Source organism: Drosophila miranda, chromosome 3 (genome assembly GCF_003369915.1).
Source record: "Drosophila miranda strain MSH22 chromosome 3, D.miranda_PacBio2.1, whole genome shotgun sequence".
Taxonomy (NCBI): Eukaryota; Metazoa; Arthropoda; class Insecta; order Diptera; family Drosophilidae; genus Drosophila; species Drosophila miranda.
In genome coordinates this window covers 19,513,929-19,534,119 of record NC_046676.1, presented here as the reverse complement: position 1 = coordinate 19,534,119, position 20,191 = coordinate 19,513,929, and the positions used below count along the sequence as shown (strand labels likewise).

General features: G+C 48.4%; 1 protein-coding gene across 9 annotated transcripts in view; it reads left to right on the top strand.

Moving 5' to 3' along the window:
* The first annotated feature begins 413 nt into the window (after nucleotides 1-413).
* LOC108159549 (protein grainyhead) overlaps nucleotides 414-20,191 on the top strand; it is a 40,751-nt gene continuing 20,973 nt past the window's right edge. For 2 of the 9 annotated variants that reach the window (XM_017292951.2, XM_017292954.2), the window contains exons 1-3: nucleotides 415-1,829; nucleotides 6,571-8,258; nucleotides 19,329-19,749. In XM_017292951.2, the coding sequence (XP_017148440.1) occupies nucleotides 6,976-8,258; nucleotides 19,329-19,749 (1,704 nt within the window). In that variant the 5' untranslated portion in view covers nucleotides 415-1,829; nucleotides 6,571-6,975. Of the gene's footprint in view, nucleotides 1,830-6,570; nucleotides 8,259-8,571; nucleotides 8,658-13,133; nucleotides 13,528-15,975; nucleotides 16,327-19,328; nucleotides 19,750-20,191 lie in introns of those variants that run through there. The other 7 variants (XM_017292953.2, XM_017292952.2, XM_017292955.2 and 4 more) reach the window with 7 other exon arrangements.

Here is a 20,191-nt window from a genome sequence, read left to right as displayed (position 1 = left end):
GGTGCCGTGAGGGGTGCTAGGGGTGAGGGGAGGGACAAGTGGACGTTCCGAAAGAGCGAGAGAGGGAGAGCGTCAGTGGACTACCTGTGTATTAAGAGAGCGGGTGAGAGCCGAGCCTGCCTCAGTGTTTGTGCCTTGGGAGTGCGGACACACACATATATCGATTCGAATGAATTTAGAGTTTTCGTTCACTCGCGCTCGGTTGCTGCGCCGCTGCTGCGCTGCCCGCTCGCTCAATATCAGTTACGAAAGAGATGAAACCATAAAAAGCAATAATAATCGGGCATACAGACGCACGCTCTCCTCGCTCTCTCACACAGCCAACCCACCTGTGTGGCTCACACGGACAGCACCTTGACACCAACACACATGCACATGGGACGCTGCGTCGGCGTCGGCGTCAGCAGCAGCACTCACAGCAGCAGCGGCGGCAACAGCAAACGGCAACGGCCAAGCGCACATTCAACAGTTGAACAATCTCCAATTGACTCTTTGGGCATTATAGCCGAGCCGATCCGATCCGTTCAAAACCGATCCCGAGAGCTCTACTCCACTCGCCTCAACGTTCATCCGCGACGACAAGTTTTGCGTGTACCTTTTTCCGTGCAGCGCGCCACACTCCGTGCCCACAGCTCGCCCTGGCCCCAACGAAAAAGCCTGGACACTGCTCGACGCATTGTACAGTATATAATAATAGTTCTATAGTGCGAATATCTGTTCGATCTGTGAGTGTTCAGACGTCGTCGTAGTCGTAAAACAAACACAAAAATCCGCGCTTAAACTTTTTCGAAAAAAAAAACACATACAAATTTCAGTCAAGAAGAAGAAAAAACGAAAAATTTCTATATGTATGAGACCCGTGCGCGTGTGTTTGTGTATTTGTGTGCTTGTTCGCTCTTTGCTGGAAGAGAGTATGTGTGCGACCGCGCGCGTGTGTGTGTGTGTTAGTGAGCTGAAATGAGACGCCATCAAAGCTGAGCGCAAAAGCAAAAGCAACAAAAGCAAATAATAAAATTCAAAATAAAAATAGTGATTAATAACAGTGAAGCGGAGGAGAAGAAGAAAAATTAATTACAAATTAATTGTGCAACAACAGAAAAAAAAAAAAAACTCAAAGAGAACCACCAACATGAAACATGTTTAAACATTTTGCAAGCAAAGAGAAAATACGCAAATGCCATTTCCCACCTTCTCTTTACACCAACAATGGTAAAAAAATGTTAACTTCATTGTGATCAAACGCGCCCCACACACACTCCCCGAACCCCCTCACACGACGCGACTGGGGCCAAAATGCAACAACGTCCACCCGCCCGCCAGCAGAAAGAGCAACAGCAGCAACCACTACAACAACAACAACAAAGACAACAACAACAACAACAACAGCTCCACATACCACAACGAGTGGCATATTAGAAGCAAAAAAAAGTCAAAGCCAACAAAAGAGGCCAGAGCTTGGAGACCCAGCAAGACGCAGACAACAACAACAACAACAGCAACAAAAAGTACACCAACAACACGAAAGTGGCGAAAGGTGCACCCACCAGCAGGCAGACAGCAGCAACAGCAACAGCAAGCAGTCGTAACATTTAAGCGGGCACCGCATTCGGTTTTGCCTTTCCACGCCGTGTTAGAGCCAACTCCAGAAACAAATCAAACTCCAGCTTCAGTTCCAACTCCCATTTGCAGTTCCAGTTCCAATGCCAGATAGAGTGCCATAGAGATCCTCACTAAGTGCCAAAATCAACAGCCTAATCCTGATCCCTGCGCTTACCTGCCAAAAGCCAGAAGCCAGAGCCACACAGCTTAGGACGGACACAGCTGCTCAAGTAAGTAAATGCCAAGAAGTAATTATAAACGCATCAGTAGCAGTAGCAGTGCAGCCCTGGCTTTTGGGCCGGCCCTGAACCGAGCACCCTGTATCTGTGGCGCAGACATGGCCTAAGCCTCGGTCGGATCGGTCTCCGTCTCAGTCTCAGCCTCTGTCTCAATTGTTGTTGCCTTTTCCTCTTCTGTTTCGTCTTCTTCTTCCTCTTGATGTTGTTGCTGGTATCTTTCGCGCACACATTCCTCTTTGTTTGGTTTTATTTCCAAGTCGTTCGTCGACTGCGCAGCAGCAGCAGCCGAGGCAGAGCAGCGGCTTCGGCAGCAGTAGAGCAGCGGCAGGTAAAACGGTTTAGTATTGGTGTTGCCAAGAAAACCATGTTAGAGAGAGAGAGAGCGCACTTGAGCAAAACAGAGAGAGAAGAAGAGCGCCGCAGCAAACAGAACAGAGTGGGAGCAAAAAAGGGATCAAAGAGTGGAAATAATGGTGTATTTTGTGCAAGGTGAGGCAGATGAAGGATGTGCTCCCAAGATAATGCTTCGTATTCTATGCACATTCTACTTATAGATGTTCAACAGGTAAAAATCAATAAGCTCTCACAATATGTAGTTCCAACAGATTGAATACAAGGATCACAGGGTATATCAAAGTAGGATGAAGGGCACTCCCAGAGGTTGCTGTTTTCTTTTCAACACACTATTAAGGATGCACACAGCCTCACCTTCTACAAATACACCTTGGCTTGGTGGTATTTGCCCGTTAAGACGGACGCCACTGTCTCTGCCGCTGTCGCTGTCGCTGTCGCTGCCTATGCTCATGACTCTTCCGTCTCTGCATCAGGCTCTGCTCTCAGCCTCTGTCGTCTTGTTCGAAAATCGATGATGTTGCCAGTGTTTCTGATTACGTTTACTTCTGGCTGCCTCTTCTGTCCATGCTGTGGCCACTGCCTCCGCTGCGCCTCTCTTGTTCTTTGCGTCGTTTTTTTTATTATCATTTTTATTCTACCTTTTTGTTAGTGGCCGCCGCACGTTGATGATGATGGTGATCAATTTGGGAGCCCCGCGATTATGGTACAGTAAAAGAACATCGTCCGTTCTGTCGTTCTCTTGCTTGCTCGCTCTTTTACGCAGCACACACACACACGCGCACATGCTCGTACGCACATGATCGCATGGGACACAGGAACAACACACACACATGGGCATGCACATGTAACCCACACACTCACAAAAGAGGCTAAGGGGGGATAGATGGATAGGGAGGGGGAACTGTTCGTGAGAGAGTTATTTTATTTTCGTGTTCGTGTTAACGTTTATTGTTTTTCTTTTCTTTACCTTTCTTCGTTTCTTTCGCTTGTTCTTTGCCTTCTTGACTCTCCTCCGACTCTCAGCCGTAGCCCCCTCTCCACACCACTGCACTCCCCACCACTCCCCTGCTCTTTAGGGTTTTGTGTTTTCTTTGGCTTTGGCTTTGGTTATTGATGCCCGATGGTTGCCCCGATGCTCTGACCGTCGATGATGGCTTAGGGTTACGTTGCTTTTTACCAATTCCATTCTTTGCTTCTCTGGCTCCCTCTTCCCACCATCATTCGTGGTAAGGTTGTCTCGGGGCTAAGAAGAATATGGGGGTTACGAGGGGGCAGGTAAAAATCAAATTTCGAATTATGTCAAATCTTAATGGGATTTGAAATGGAATTGCTTTTGGTATTCTTTTCGTATCTGAGATGAAGCATAGGAGTAGAGAATAGGAGGGGGAAGGAATGAAGGGGGGAATAGGTCATTAGAAGTTGTAGGCGTTGTTGTTCTTCTTGAATTGAATGTTAGGGGATCTGATTATGTTGGTAGCTAAAGAATAAAATGTATGTACTATCTATAGAAGATCTGAGTTTGAACTATATTTTAGTGAAAATAGGGCTCAAGCCCTGAAATCAGTCAAAGATATTGGTATCATGTGTGTGCTTCTTTAAAGAAGACTTTCGGAAGATAAACTATCATCGTTAAGGTCGAAGTTCGTGCTGTTGATCTATACATATTTCTGTGAAACAGTACTAAATATTTACAGATTATCTTAGTATAAGTTTGAAATGTCCTGATTGGGCTTAGAATTATAAAGCTATCAAATCAAAGCGAAAATATATTTCCGCATAGTTCTCAAGACTTTGTTTGCGGGTTCATTGTTCTGTCAATCTATGAAAAATAAATTAAAAAGCTATATACGTATAGTTAATCCAAATAAATGTATTTATTTGAGATACTCGTATATACATGTGTACCTATGTGTCTTGATAGAAATATAACTAAGATGAATCATTAAATCCGCCTTTAGGAAGGTTTTTCAAATTCTTTCCCCTGTACTCCCCCAGATCTCTTCTATCGCAGATTACCTGCGATTATCTTCCATCGCTATCGTTTCGATTTTGAGGGCAAGTCCACAGTGAATTCTTTGTGGATTTCTTTTGCACCTTCCGAATGAATAATTGGCTCCATCTATCAGCATCTCTCCTCCATTCATGCGGCAAGTAAGCCCCAGAGGCGACACTGTTCACGGACGATCGGGTTCGACTTGGAGTTGGAGTCGATGTCGAGGATGCCCCGAGGGCCCCGAGATGGCTGACCCACATAGATCACTTCTTATCCGGGGTGTTGATGTCGGTTTAATTGTTTCCTAATTGCCTTTCTACTTTCTACGCAACTGGATCGTCGATTGCCCCTGTTGCGGATCTGGATGCGGGCATCTTTAGCATGCCACGCGCCGACGCGACCCACACAACGCTGGGACCGGACCGGACTGGACCGGATCGGATCGGATGGGGATCGGGATCGGGAGTGTGCTGTGTGCTGTGTGTGCCCAAAACTAGTCTATCAGCACGCCACATGACACTGACCTCACCTACTAACGGAACCACCCGATGACTGGGAGTAGGAGTAGGAGGAGAGGCAGGCAACCAGTGCGGTGTGCGGAGAGTCATGAACTCGCGCCGGTTGCCGACTTGGGTCTGACAAAACGGGTTTATCCACATCCCAGCCGCAGCGGCAGTGAACTTTGCAGCACCACCGCACCGCCACCAACCACCGACCGTCGGGAGGCAGCAACAATTTTTTGGCTTTATCATCAAACAACAATACTGGGGACTGGAACTGGGACCTGAACCTGGACCTGCCAGGCTGCGGCCCGAACCGGCTACAGCTTCTGGATTAGGTCAAGGATTGAGGCGTTGTTGTTGTCTGGGCATGGGTCTGCCACTGGGTCTGGATCTGGCTCTGGCTTTGGCTGTGGCTCTGCCACTTGGGCTACCGGTACCTGTTCTCGGAGCAGCAGCAGCCAGGCCGAGAGAGGGAGCAACTTGTTGCTGTCGAAGTTGATGTTGTTTTGTTTGGTTTGGTTTGGTTCAGTTTCGGTTTCGGTTTCGGTTTCAAAATCCCTCATAAACATGTTTTTGCTGTGCGGCAGATAAGACTAAGTCGGAGATGAGATTCTGGACTATTAACAGCTGATCGACAGACTGGTTGCCTCTCTCTGCGCTGCGCTCAGCTGCTCTGCTTGTTTGCTGCTTGTTTGGAAGTGTCAGGGCACGCTGCACGGGCACGGGGCGGTGGGGGGGTTGGGAAGGAGAGGTGTATATCTCTGTTTAATTTCACACAAAGCACCGTTGTAAACAAAACAACATCGCACACAAAAATGGCAGCGCTGCCAGCGGCTTCTGTCTGCGTCGGCAGCGACGCCGCTTCCCCAACTCCACGCTGCCTCTTCTTCTTTCCCACCTGTTGTTGCTGCTGATGAGCTGCGGCTGCGGCTACGGCTACGGCTGAGTTGTGTGTTGTGTTGTGGTTGTGCCGTGTTGGGTTGGATTGAGTTATGCAGTTACACGTTTGACATTTGCGAAGGAGTCAAACTTGTTCGACGGGCACGTGTGCGCACAGGCCAATCTGGCTTTTGTTTGCCCCCCTTTCGTTCCGTCTTTGTGTCTGTACGTCTACCTGTCTGTCCATTCGTCTGCCGTTCTCTCGGTTTCCGTTTTTGTTTGTTTGTTGGTCTGTTTTGTGTGCTTGCAAATCGCTCACCAACACCAGCAAGCGCAACAGCAACATCAACAACTGCTTCGACTCATCGCCGACGTTTGAACCCGTTCCGTCTTCCGATTATGTTTGGGTTGCGCTGCTTCTTTTTGTTGGGTGGGGGTGTGTGTGTGTGTGTGTGTGTAAGGGGGTGTGTAGCAGGGCCCGGGCGCCAAGCAGACTGCGACTGCGGCAGTTGTAGCTTTTGTTGTTAGTTAAACATGCACATAGGGAGGAAGGTAGCGAGGGAGGGCCAGAGGAATCCCACATTTGTGGGGGTGGGAGAGAGAGGAGGCTATGATTCAGTTGGGGATTCCCTGAGCAGTGGGGGCAATCTCTTCAAGGAAAGCAGTTCATATAAAATATGCAGTGCATATGCTCTAACGTGTAGAAGGGACTTAATGAGAGAACATGCAAGCAGTTCTCGTTGTAGATATTAGCAAGTGCAAGTGTAGGCAGTGTAAGCAGTTCCCGCTCAGATCTTAAGTCTTTCTCTTGGAACTACAGGAAGCGTCGGAGTCCGCCCACCCAACAGAAATTTCCCTAATGTTATAAGTACAATTTCTCAGACTAGAACACTCTGTTATCTCAAAAATCTTTCAAGTCCCTGTAATCAAGACTATCTTCTTCCGTATATATTTTTCACACTGTCTAATCATTTGTGTCCATTGTTTCATTGTCTTTTTGCAGCCGGAGCCGAGAAAACAACGAAGGAAGTTCCTTAGTGCCATAGAATGCAGTAATTGAAGAAGCCACAACGAAGAACAGCAACTGCAGCAGCCGCAAGAACAACCAGAAGCTCAACCGAACACGGAACACCGATATCCAAATCGAAGCAAATCAACATAGTGCCTTGAATCAATCCGTTGATAAGTGATATTTATTATGTTTATACCCGCAAGGAGCTATCGAAGCAGCAGCAACAGTGAGAGCCTTAACCATCGGTCGGGAATCGATGAGCAGGCCAAGTCCTAGACATAGTCCTTCCTCATCGCAGTGCTACGCAGTCCTAACCCACGAGTGCAATCCGGAATCCAGTTCAAATTAGTAAAGTAAGCCAGGAGCCTTAGCCAGGAGAGACAACCAGGTTGAATAATGTCCACATCCACCGCCACAACGAGCGTCATCACGTCCAACGAGCTCTCGTTGTCCGCCCACGGGCACGCCCACGCGCACACACACTCCCACACGCACAGCCACGGCCACGGGCACTCGCTGCACCAGCACCCCCACAGTCGGATCGGAGTGGGCGTCGGGGGAGTCGGCGTAGGAATCGGTGTAGGAGTGGGAGTGGGAGTCCTTAGTGACGCCTCTCTCTCACCCATCCAGCAGGGAGGAGGCGGCGGCGGCGGAGGCGCCAACAGTTCCCCCCTGGCGCCCAACGGAGTACCCCTGCTGACCACCATGCACCGCTCACCGGACAGTCCCCAGCCGGAGCTGGCTACCATGACGAACGTCAACGTCCTGGACCTGCACACAGACTCCTCGAAGCTGTACGACAAGGAGGCGGTCTTCATCTACGAGACGCCCAAGGTGGTGATGCCCGCCGACGGTGCCGCGGACGATGCTCATGCTATCGATGCACGGATCGCGGCCCAGCTGGGCACCCAGCACGCCCAGCAGCAGCAGCAGCAGCAGCAACAACAACAACAACAACAGCAGCAGCAGACGGAGCACCAGCCGCTGGCCAAGATCGAGTTCGACGAGAACCAGATCATCCGCGTCGTGGGACCGAACGGAGAGCAGCAGCAGATCATTTCGCGGGAAATCATCAACGGGGAGCATCACATCTTGTCGCGGAACGAGGCCGGAGAGCACATCCTCACGCGCATCGTCAGCGATCCCTCGAAGCTGATGCCCAACGACAATGCGGTGGCCACCGCCATGTACAACCAGGCCCAGAAAATGAACAACGACCACCAGGCCGTCTACCAGACCTCGCCCCTGCCCCTGGACGCCTCCGTGCTGCACTACAGCAACGACAACAGCAACGTGATCAAAACGGAGGCGGACCTCTACGAGGACCACAAGAAGCATGCGGCCGGCGGGGGCTCCATCATCTACACCACCTCCGACCCGAACGGCGTCAATGTGAACGTGAAACAGCTGCCCCATTTGGCCGTGCCACAGAAGCTCGACCCGGACCTCTACCAGACGGACAAGCACATCGATCTGATCTACAACGACGGCAGCAAGACCGTCATCTACTCCACCACCGACCAGAAGGGCCTCGAGATCTATTCGGGCGGCGACATCGGCAGCCTCGTCTCCGACGGCCAAGTGGTGGTCCAGGCGGGCCTCCCCTATGCCACCACCACCAGTGCCACAGGCCAGCCCGTCTACATCGTGGCCGATGTCAGCGAGGACCATTTACAAAGGTGAGTACGAGTCCGATCTAAGGGGAGAAAGGGTTGTCGGAATGGCAATGAGCCATTGCCTAAGTGGTTCGGTGTGAATGTTTTGTGCCCAGCTTGAGCAGAGAAAAACTCTTTAATTATTGGCTTAATTGGAACTTTACGGGGCTCTCAATTAGGAGAAGTCGTTTCATTGTTAGGGGATCTAATATTTGTATACTCATATAATATGTCAAGCTGACAAGCTGACAAGCGGACCTATATTTTCCCTTAGATATCAAAGGAATAGTCGTTTTTTGAAAATACTTCAAATAATAGTAATAATAAATCTCAAAGCAAAACAAAAATTTTATCTTGACTATACTATACTTTTTGAAGAAATTGAGAATTCCTAATCGAAATGTATCAAGGATCGTTACAAAGGTAATCATTATACGCATTCTGTAGCTTCCTTGTACAAGATATTACTCGGAAGCACTGGCTCCGAGCTCCATTCCGTTCTATTTTAAGCAGAAAATACGGCTTCACTAATTGCTCCATCTTTGGATGTGTTGCTGCTTCTGCTGCTTGATGATGATGCAGCGGTTGTTACGACATCAACATCTTAATTGGGGACAGTGGGATCATAGTTTTTGGCTTCGATTCGGTTGTCCGTCTGCCCCGTCTCTCCGTTCTCAGTTGTCTTTACTCCGTTCTCCGTCCGCTGCCTCTTCAGTGTCTTCCAGGTCCTTTCAAATCAATGTTTGTCATTTGCATTTCTCATGCATTTGAATTAACCGCTTTTGCCGGGCGCGCATTTTACTGTTAATTATTGCGATAGGCCAACATCGTCAACCGGCAACAGCAGCAACATCTGCAACTACAGTGGCTGTGGCTGTGGCAGCGGCAGCGGTAACGCCAGCGCATTCTGGCATTCTCCATGCCCCATTCCCGTTCCCCAAACATTGAGTTCAAGTCAGAGTCCTCATCCTCAGTCGCCCAATCCCCAATCCCCATGCCCCATTCCCCCAGTGGAATGACAGCTTCCGTTGTAACTGTTTCTTCTATACGTTATTGCTGCCCCTGCAACATCAGTCGCTGCTGCAGCAGCAGCAACATCCACAACTTTGGCATTCTGGCGTGCATCGAATGCGCAAGTAGGCGAGCTAATAACACCCAGATCCAGGCACCATCACCAGCATCAGCTCTACCACGCGGATGTGTGCCGAGCCCCAACCACAGAACACAGAGAGCCCCCGAATGGGTTGGCAATTCATTTCAGAGCAGTCGCCGGTTGTGGAGGAGCGTGGCAGCGGTGGGGCTGTGCGGCTGTGCGGCTGCACGGCTGTACGCCCGGCTGTGTGGTGCGGTGGGGCATTTGGTATGCGCAAGTAATAAAAATTTGAATATAAATTAATCTAATAGAGAACCGTTAGCGAGGTGAGATGCAAGCGCAGCCTCCGACTCCTTGAGCAAGGTGCCGCCGGGGGCTGGCCTCGGTCCGGCTCGGAGCCTCGTCGAGAGCAACTAAGTCATCGTCATCTGGCTGGAATGGTCGCTCGATCGGTTGGATGGTCGGACATCTGCAACGCCATCGCATCTGCATCAGCCGCAGCCGCAGCCGCAGCCGCATCAGCCATCGCCATCGCCATCGCCAGCACCACTCCTCCGCCTCCATCTGCCTCCATCCTGATGCTCGTCGTATTCTTATTCTTATTCTTCTAATGCCAACGTCCCAACCCATCCTGTTATAGCAGCAGCAGCAGCCTCCGAGAGTCGTCCGTTGCATGTTGCATGCGCGGCAAGGTCCATAAATAACGACAAAATTGCGTTTCCGCATATGGACCGACGTCGTCTTCGATTCGGACTTTGGGTCTGGCTTTGGCCTGCCTCTGACTGTGGCTCTGACTCTGCCTCTGACTCTCACTGTGGCATGCTGTGGATGCTGCCGCTTGACCAGCCTGGGACCTTGCGTGTTGCCCGATTGGACTTGGCCTCAGTCTCAGTCTCTGCCACAGCCAGAGCCAGAGCCTCCAGAGCCGCCGCAGCCTCAACCAAGTTGATGTACAGTTTGTTTTGTTTGCTCGTTGATAAGCAGCCGCATCCGAGGACATGTCCACATGTCCACATGTCTGCGTCCACGTCCACGTTCACGTCCCAAAAGTGTTCGCTTTGCCACGTTTTCATTAAAGTCAAATTAAGCCGCAGCCAATTCGTGTGTCGGAGGACGAGGAGAAGAGGCTGCAACGGGACAGCGTCCGTATAAATTCCAGTTGACCTTTGTTTCGTGCTATCCTTTCCATTGTGTCTGTCACCGCATCACATATCCCTTTCAGCGTCTTAATCTACACTCAACAGCAAAGGATTTTCCCATTACTCAGAAAAAAAAGCACGCATACTCGTGCATATATGTGCATATATAAGAATGCGGAATATCATATGAACACTAGACAGCAAAGATTCGAATAGCTTAAGGCCCCGAAAAGGATACACTTATTTTTGTGGGTAGTACCCACCAGGGTTGCATTTAGTCCAAGCTTAAAGCTCAGCCAAGCAAATGCCAAGATGAAAGCTCCACCACAGCAATTACATTGCATTTTTAAAAATTTGCCAATTGCCAGTCGTTTTACGATCCACCGTATTGGCCAGATTATTCGGCTGAGTTGAGTGCAAACCAATGTATGATTTTATTATTCTCGCCATTGGCTTGGCAATAAAATGGTTCTATTACCCCGTAAATTGGGCATTATATTACTTTACCGCACGAAGACTTGTGCAACAGCTTCCCCCTCACCAGGCTCAAGTGGTATGGATTCGTCAATAATATTTTTGTATTTGAAACGAAAACAAATATCACGGTAGGAGTGCAATATACAAATATTAATTGGGGGGGGAGGCAAAGATTTTTTAACAAAAAATGGATGGGCCCAACTTTGATCTGTGAATGAATTATGTCCATAAATATCGCCAAAAAAACTCAAATTTGAATAATAAGAAAATCCATTAATGAATAAATCTGCACATACAATATTCATAAAATATAAGACTCACAGTCAATGAATCCATAAAATACAATATCTTTGTGGCAGCGTAAAATGGCATATCAAATTTGCATTTCCTTTATTTAAAAAATCTGTGCGGACACCTTTGACATTTGATAGAGCTATAAATAGAATCGACTTAGTGGAATCGTTTAGGAATCATATTCGTATAAAAGCTCAAAGTGCTATATAATTCGATGGCCATAAAATATGATTGTTATTAATTGACGTAAGCTTTTCTCTCTGGGAAATATTCAACTTTGACATTTGCTAAAAGATCCCCTATATTTTGTAGATGTGCACGTGCACCCAACCCAACGCAACTTTTTGTTGCACAGTGTTTTGGTTACGGGGAATGGGGCTTTGTTTGTTTTTTTTTTCCTTATTGCGATGCGGAAACCCCACAAATTGTGCAAAATGAATGCATTTTATGAAATTTCCATACACAAGGATAACCTTCGGCAACAGCCTTCTGATCGGGGCGTTCGCGGTCAATGCGTATGTCACACACTCGTGCAAACCTACACACACATATATATATATCGTATATATGTATGTATGGGTGTGTATATATATATGCCGCTTACTTTCACTTTAACCGATCGTATTAAATTTCTGAGCTGTAAAACATATTTTTTGCTCGTTTTTTTTTTTGGATTTTCCCCCCGTTTTACATTTTATATTTTTTCTCTCCTTTATTTTATTTTACTTTAATTTTCGATTTTGTTAAAGTTTGCGTGTGTGTGTGAGTGTGTGAGTGTAGGGGTTGTGGTTACACTCCTGTACAAAAAAATAGCTCCACTCTTGAGTGTCTCCTATCAGGAGATAGAACTGAGACGACTGTCCCTGCCTCTTTGCTCTGGATTCTTCTCTCTTCCACTCACCCTGTCTCTCTTCCTTTCGTATTCCCCTTTCTTACTGCCTTTCAACTCTCCTTGTTCGCTCGCTGATTGACAATATTTCAGTATTTTTACTGTTGTCGCCGTTTCACAGCCTCTGGCAGAAGGCTGTCGCGCAGGCGCGCTGTGGAGCAAATGGAGCATTTCCATGCATGCCCTTCCCCACACTCGCGGTGGATCGGCTATGCTGGACTGTTTGTTCAGTTGTTTGCGGAATATAGAATGATATACCCTTAAACTTTAGATATCCTATCTACCCATCTATGTAGAATAGAATGGCTTTGGAAACTTTAGATTAATAAATGCTTTGGAATACTAATATTTGGGCTATTAAATAGTGGTATTTCCATATTCAAATCATTTGATAAACCCTTCGACGACATACAAAATGGCAAAGCCTATGAAAGGGGAGAAAAATTATTGTATTATTGATCATTTGAGTTGATAATGTCTTAAAAGAAGTTCATTTATGCTTTCAAATGCCACTAAAGGGTATCCGTAGTTCGTTTAGTCGTTAATCTGATGATTTCTGCTTCTTGCTTCTCATTTTATTACGAGTATTATTAATATTAAAAGGTGCAACAGCGTTTGGACATTTTGATACAATAACAAACCTGTTCACCTGCGCAGTCTACCTGCAGCAAGAAGACAGAGACAGAGACAGAGAGTGAGAGAGAGGGAGAGTATGATAGAGAGGGGAGAACACAGAGAGAGCGAGAGAGATGGTGAAGTGGAGACGATGTTGGGGAGACAAGAAAGAAACATGTTAACACAATTCAGAGTCTCATACGCTCGACGTCGACGTTGACTGTCGCCTGTTGTTGTTGTATTTTTGTTGGTGTTGTTGTGATGTTGTTGTTGTTGTATTTCTGTTGGTGATCTTTGAGTCTCTCGCTCCACTCGAAAAACTCTGAATTGGCGCTACAAGTTTATCGAACGCTCAAAGTGGTTTTCAGTTGATATCGAAAAGCCACAAGGTCGACAACAGCATCAAGTTTATATACATACCGACTATATATATGTATGTACATATGTACTGTTGTACATATCTGTAGAGCTATACCCATGTATCCACATTCTGTATTTACGTAGAGTTTTCGTTGATCTTTGAAAATCAGTGAAAGAACTTCGGGCGCCGTCGCGTAATCCGCTTAAAGTGTATCGAAAAAGTGTCTCAATATCGCGCGTAGCCGAGTCTGAGTGAGTGCTCGCTTCGGTTGAAATGCTGCCCGACTGCATCCATCGGCTGGGGTGCTGCACATAGACCCACGAGGATACCCTACCCTGCCCTGGCCCCAAGTCGAACGCCATGCAGGAGGCCACGAGCAGCACCAGCTATGCGCTGTCCTACACGGATTGGATGGCAGAGCCACGGTAGACCTATAGACGAAGTCTGTCCAGACAGACCCCGCCCATGTCCGCGTCCATGTCCTTGCGGAAAGGATCCATCAAGGCTTTCCATGTGCGTGAGCGTGTGCCTGTGCGTGTGTGTTGAGCATCCAGAAAGCTTTCGCTTCGGTGATCTCTAATTTTCAATATGGCAGCTGTCGTAGATGTATCTGTGTATCCGTGTATCACTGTATCGCAGTGTGTGTGTGCCCGTGCCCGAGTGTATCTGTCTGTGGCTTTCGGCTGTGGCTATCTGCTGATAATATTGTAGTAATTAATGCGATACGAATGAGAAATTTATGGCCCACGCCCGACAGCGCTGCTGGCCATCGCTGTGGCCCCTCGCTCCCGACAGCTCTCCCAGAGTCAGTGCCACAGCCTCAGCCAGAGTCAGAGTCAGAGTCAGGCCCCAAGACAGAGACAGATACACCGTCGAGAGCCATTTGCATAAAATATGATCATGTAAATGACACAGACCCCAGATGTCGGGGGGGTAAGAAAACGAACACGAAAAAGAATACAAATAAATGGCTTAAGAGTTGATAATTTTCTCTGCATGCTGCATGCGGCATGCTGCATGCGGCATGCAACAACAACAGCAAAAACGCTTTCAATACCATTTCCCCAGCTGTCCTCCGCTGGCACTCTCCTTCCAATCAGAATCTCGAGAGGTTTCTCACAGTCGAACTGTGGTCCGAGAGATCTTTAGCCCGCTCGCTGAAAAGGATGCGCCTCGGGGACATATTAATGGACCTACTGGTCCTTTGGCCTCTGTTTTCTGTTATTCTTTTTTCTGTTTGCATACGGACTCGAATCTCAATCAATCTCGTGGTCCCGGAGCATCTGCAGCTTTGCTGCGCCTCATCCGTAAAAGGGGGTTGAAAGCCTTACCTAAGTCGTCCTTGTCCGCCTTTATGCAAATGACGGCGCAGGACGCTGCCCAGAAAGGGGTTGCGCACAAGCAGAAGACACAGTCGGACACAGGACCCTCTGAATGGGTTGCACGCTGAATGAGGTGCGATGTCCAACGTCGAGAGACAATGACAAAAAGGAGCATTCACTCGACCGTGGCAAATGCCTCTGAGACAGGCGACGCAGACGAGGCAGGCCAGAGTCCATCGGTGCGGTCCGCAGTCCGCGATCCTTAGTCTGTGGTCCGTGGTCCTCGGTCCTCGGTCCGCGGTCCGCGGTCCGTTGCCGTTAATCCCGAACGAATCTTGAATCCTTTTTGTAGATGCCTGGCTGAAAGCATTATGCAAATGAGGGGCTTTGTTCGGGTATTTCTTTGAGGAAGGGGCAGAAGATCTCTCCCCCTTCCTCCTGGACGGTGTCCGAGCAAGCTGTCTCTGTGTCTCTCTGATTCTTCCCGTTGTCTGGGATCCGGGAAAGAGGTTCCTAATATCAATAATGATTGCCTTAACCGTTACGGCCGCACCGCAACGCTCTGCATCGCTCTGCACCACTCCACGGTCCGCGCCTGGGATTAGCTGTGGCATGCAGCTGCTCGAACCGGTTCCACGGAACTCGGCTCTCGGTCCGAGCGGATCACCTTGCCCTGGGCCAGCACTTCCCAGGCTCTCTCTCTGTCTCTCTCTCTCTTTCTCGCTCTGCGACCACAGTTGCAGCCTCCTGTTCCTCCTCCTGATATTCGCAATCTGCGTGCCACCCCGATTCAGGTGGCAGAGGCGCCGCAGGACCGCCACTAGGGGCTGTCATTGTGTGCTTTTGTTTTGCCAAAATGTTTGCTACTTGTTGCACAATCGAACGGCGCCACAGGGGGGGCGGCCCAAGTACTCAAGAGGCGTGGCCCAAGTGTTGGCCTAATCACGGGCTCACCATCCGCCAGCCGTGCACTTAGCGGCCTCCTCAAGGGTTACCGGAAGGGAGGGGAAGGCAAAGCTTCATGGGAAATAAATAATTAGTGAATGGACCACTTGCAGTGCCCCGAAGAGGGGTTAGCTTTGAGGGGGGGCCGGCGGGGAGAGTGTTAACAAAAAATTTACGCTTTTTTTTGTGGGTATTTTTTGTTCATACGAGTATATGTACATATGTCCATCGAATGGCGCTAATAGCGCTAAACGAATCAATTCCAAAAGACGAAAGCAGTAAAAAGCGTTGCCGCAAAGCTTACATATCCGTAAGATACAGATACACACACGCACAGGCACACACACTGAGACAATGGGACGCACCTGGCTCTCAGGCGTCCAAAAATTGATTATGTAAATATACAAATAAATAAAAACCTAAATAGAAATGGAAATGCTAATGATGCCGCATCTCCGACTCCGATTTCCATGCCATCGATTGCCAAAAACCAATGCACGCACATGGGCGTTGTCTGTCTGGGGCTGCCACGCCTCGTCTTGGCTTGGACCATGTTGTAATACACCCCATTCCCCTCCCCCACCCACCACCATCCTTGCCCAACAGCCGCGGCTTCAGCCTGGACTCCCTGCATCCGGCTATGGGGCAAAGCGAACACCAGGAGCAGCAGCTCCATTCGCATCCCCATCCGCACTACCAGGATCATGGCTTAAGTTTGTCCCTGCCACTGCCACTGCCACTGCCCCACCAAGAGCACCAGGAGCATCACCAGCAGTCTGGCCTTACCCCAGCTGGCCTCCTGCTGAACGAGGAGCAGCATCAGCACCATTCTGCCCCACAAGCCATCGCCAGTCCAGGGCCATATCCAATCTACAGCTACTATCGCCAGCAGAGCCACGAGGTCTCAAAGGAGACCAACAACAACAACGATCCCCATGGGGCAGAAATTCTGTGGAGGTAAGTCCCCAAGCCGTCCATTGTTGTTGGCCTGGCTGGCCATTTTCCCTGGAAATCTGCCACATGCGGCACGTCGCCTCGCGGGTTATGAAAAACACAAGCACGGAACATCCGAACGCGATTCAGTTCTGTTTTTCAGTTTTATAGGGCCATGATGAAACCGTAACCGTGATACAGTTCGGGGGGGCCTGGAAAAGGTCGAGCGGCCGAACACTTGGCTTAGAAACACAATTAAAATATAGCTACAGTAGACGCCCGAAATAGTGGAGAACCTACGAAAGAAGCAAGAACAAACATATTTTACATCCCTATATTGCATAAAAGATATTCCAAGAAAAGATCTTCATTTGAATAATTCTTTCCCCAAGAACCACTTGATTTTCAATTGGTTCTCTCTAGGCGGAGAGCACTGTAGCCACAAAAATACTTAAAACAATGAAGAACAAAGATATGAGTAGCACTTTGTGTGTCTAATAAATGTGTGTGTTGTTACTTTTTCGCGCTTCCCCGTAACCGCTACGTGCGTTACACGGCTCTGACCCTAAAAGCGGCGAATGGCCAGCATCGGACAGCAGCGACATCGGTCACATATCGCATTACGAAAAAAATGTTATGGCGCTGCCGGAAAGCGGGATCCGGGCGGGGGCAGGGGAGGGGATCAGAGTGTCACTTTTAATAGCGAAAATGTTCTGCAGAACATACTCGTAAAAAAGCCAAAACAATCTTTTTTTTTTTCTGTTTCGTTTTTGTGCTGTTGTTGCTTTCTGCGCTATACCCATGTCGATGTCCGTTGTGGAGAGCCAAAAACAACTTCGGGTGAAACCGGGACACTCGCTGGCAGGCAGGCCGCAGAGGGAGACTTGGCTGCGGCAACACGCCAAGTGCCACAAAATGGGGCAAGAGCGTAAGCGATCGCAATCTCTGCCGCGGCCGTTGTCAACGTTAAGCAATGCCAAAAAAAACCAAGAACAAAATACCGAAAAAAAAGCGGAGGGAAAAACGCAGAACGCTCTTGCAACAGCTGCTAACGGAAGACAACGGACAGCGGACAACGGACAGCGGATAACGGACAGCGGACAACGGACAGCGGACAGCAGTCACTGATACGGACAAATCGTCAGACGTGTTTAAAGGTGTGGCTCGGACCCAAGAGATTTCCAAATTCGACAAATTTAAACAAATTTTGGACTTTCTATCGGAATTTCCATATCGAATATCTTGGAGAAGATGAGATAGTTCTATAAAAAGTCTTCACCGCTATACAGATGGCTTCAAGAAACATTACTAAGAGTCTTGGCAAGGACTAATGATAGAAGAACAATCCATTCATAGAAAACCATAGAAAAATACAGGATATAACCAGTCCAAAAAAGATAACGATAGCTGTTGGATACCGATACCTTGGAGATCCATACTTAATTTCAATAAGTTTTGGTTGGATAAAAAACTTCAGGACAAATACTGGTGAAGTGGAAGATCTTTCATTGATGAAACGGAGACTGTCGTTTTTTTTATGCTTTCAATGGAATCCATTTCTAAGAGTACATACATATGTATGTATGTTCCATCTGGTCATCCAAGAGAACACTTTTTGGTTGGCCTTTTTTGTGCGTCTTGGGCCAGAGTTTCCCTCAAAGCGCTTTAATTGTGTCGCCGAAAGACGGGGAAGTAATGCCTCGATCAGATCCGGTTTACCAGTTGCCAGCTGCAAGGACTTTGCTTTTGGGTGACCTTGGTGGCATGTCTCCTGTCTCCTTGTGTGTCTCTCTATCTCAACCTCTCTCCCTCTCCCTCTCCCTCTCCCTCTCCCTCTCCCTCTCTGTGTCTTTGTTTCTGTGTCTGTTTTTGTTACTCTGGTAAAACGCCAAAAGTTATCAATATTCGATTATAGCATGGACCCAGGCGATCGCGGTGCCTAATTTATGACTGTTCCTAGAGGTGTATGCGATAAGGGGATCGATAAGAGAATCGTTGGGGTAAGGGGACTCTTGCGGTCTGTGGGGAATGCCGCAAATTTTGATGCCCCCATCCCTTTGAGTCTGTTTCTTTCTGAATTTCCCTCCATTCTGTTTCCCTTCAATGGGATTATTTGCTTGTATACCCTAGAATAGAATCAGAATAAGCATAACTGCCATTGGAAGCCTGGCTGTTTATTTTCTACAGTTTTTTATTTAAATATCCCACACATTTGTATTCTGTATAGATCTGTATAGATCTTTGGATCTCTTGCCCTAATCAAACTTAACAGTCAGTCTTCCCAAGTGCTTCCTCGTATTTCTGTTAAATTTGATCAAAATCTGTTGTCTATATCATATGGTAACGATCTGCCAGGGTATCTAATGCTTCGGTTGGGAACTAGCCCTCGTTTTCTCGTTTCTCGTTTGTTGCCAACTGCTGGCTGGCTGGCTGGCTGGCTGGCTGGCTGGCTGGGATGCTGGCCAAAAGTTGTTTTGGTTCTGGATGGATGTTGTAGTTGTTGCAGTTGCTGTTTCTGGTGGTTGTTGTTGCTGGGCCGAGCACTTGCCGCCGCAGCAGGCTGGAATCTGGTTTATATATACGTACGAGTGCCAGTGCCAGTGCCAGTGCCTGTGTGGTGTTGTTGCATGCGTGATTATAGTTGGGATTGCTCCCATTTGGGCGAGGCAGGTCCACCATCCATCCCCATCCAGATCCAGGTTTCAGCTTGGCTTGCGCACAGGTGTCTGCCGCAGGAGTTGGCTTTTGTTGTTGTTGTTGTTGTTGTTATTCTAGATGTGAATGAAATTAGCCTTGTTGCAGTTGCTGCGGCTTGATTGTGATTGCATGTGTGATTTAATGTGTGATTGCTGCACTGATTGCGGTGTCGCTGATTCTGATTGATAAGCGTTGATTCTGCTTGTGGGGGTGTCAATCCGGTGGAGGGGGTGTCAATTTAATATTCCTAGACTTAAATCAAATATCAACCATTAACTAATGCATAATGCCGCTCTCTCTCTCTCTCTCTCTGCCTTTCTGGAAAGCAGTGGAAAGCTCAATGGCCAGACCACACCCATCGATGTCTCGGGCCTATCGCAGAATGAGATCCAAGGCTTTCTGCTCGGCTCCCACCCCTCGTCATCGGCGTCGGTCAGCACCACTGGCGTTGTCTCCACCACCACAATCTCGCAGCACCACCAGCAGCAGCAGCAACAGCAGCAGCAGCAGCAGCAGCAGCAGCAACAACAACAGCAGCAGCAGCAGCATCCTGGGGACATTGTGAGTGCCGCTGGCGTGGGGAGTGCAGGCTCCATTGTCTCGACGGCTGTGCAACAGCAGCAACAGCAGCAGCAGCAGCTGATCACCATCAAAAGAGAGCCGGAGGATCTGCGCAAGGATCCGAAGAACGGTAACATTGCCGGAGCGGCGGCAGCGAACGGCGGCGCGGGTTCGGTCATAACGCAAAAGGTAAGACATATCCTTCGAATTAAGATCTGTTAATTGTTTGTTTGTTCAGGGAACAGTTAAAGGACACGCACGCAAATCTCGAAACAGAACTTTGATAGTATACCATTCCATATGCCAGTCCCGCTCCCATTCACAATTAGCCATCCAATTCATCCCATCCCAACCCATCCACAGTGGCGCATCCACATCAATTAGCCCACCACCGCCGCCGCCTTGTTGTGGCTTCGGTTGTAGTTGTAGTTGTAGTTGTAGTTGCTTGCTGCCTGTCTAACAGACTTGCAATTGGTCTGTCAATTGCTGGTGTGAGTGAGTGTGAGTGAGAGCAATGAGTGTTAGTGGTTGCAGCCAATACGAATCGTTGTCGTTCGGTTCTATTGAAAGCAATGAGACAGCAGCAGCAGCAACAACAACAACAACAAGAAAAACAACTACACAAATCTCG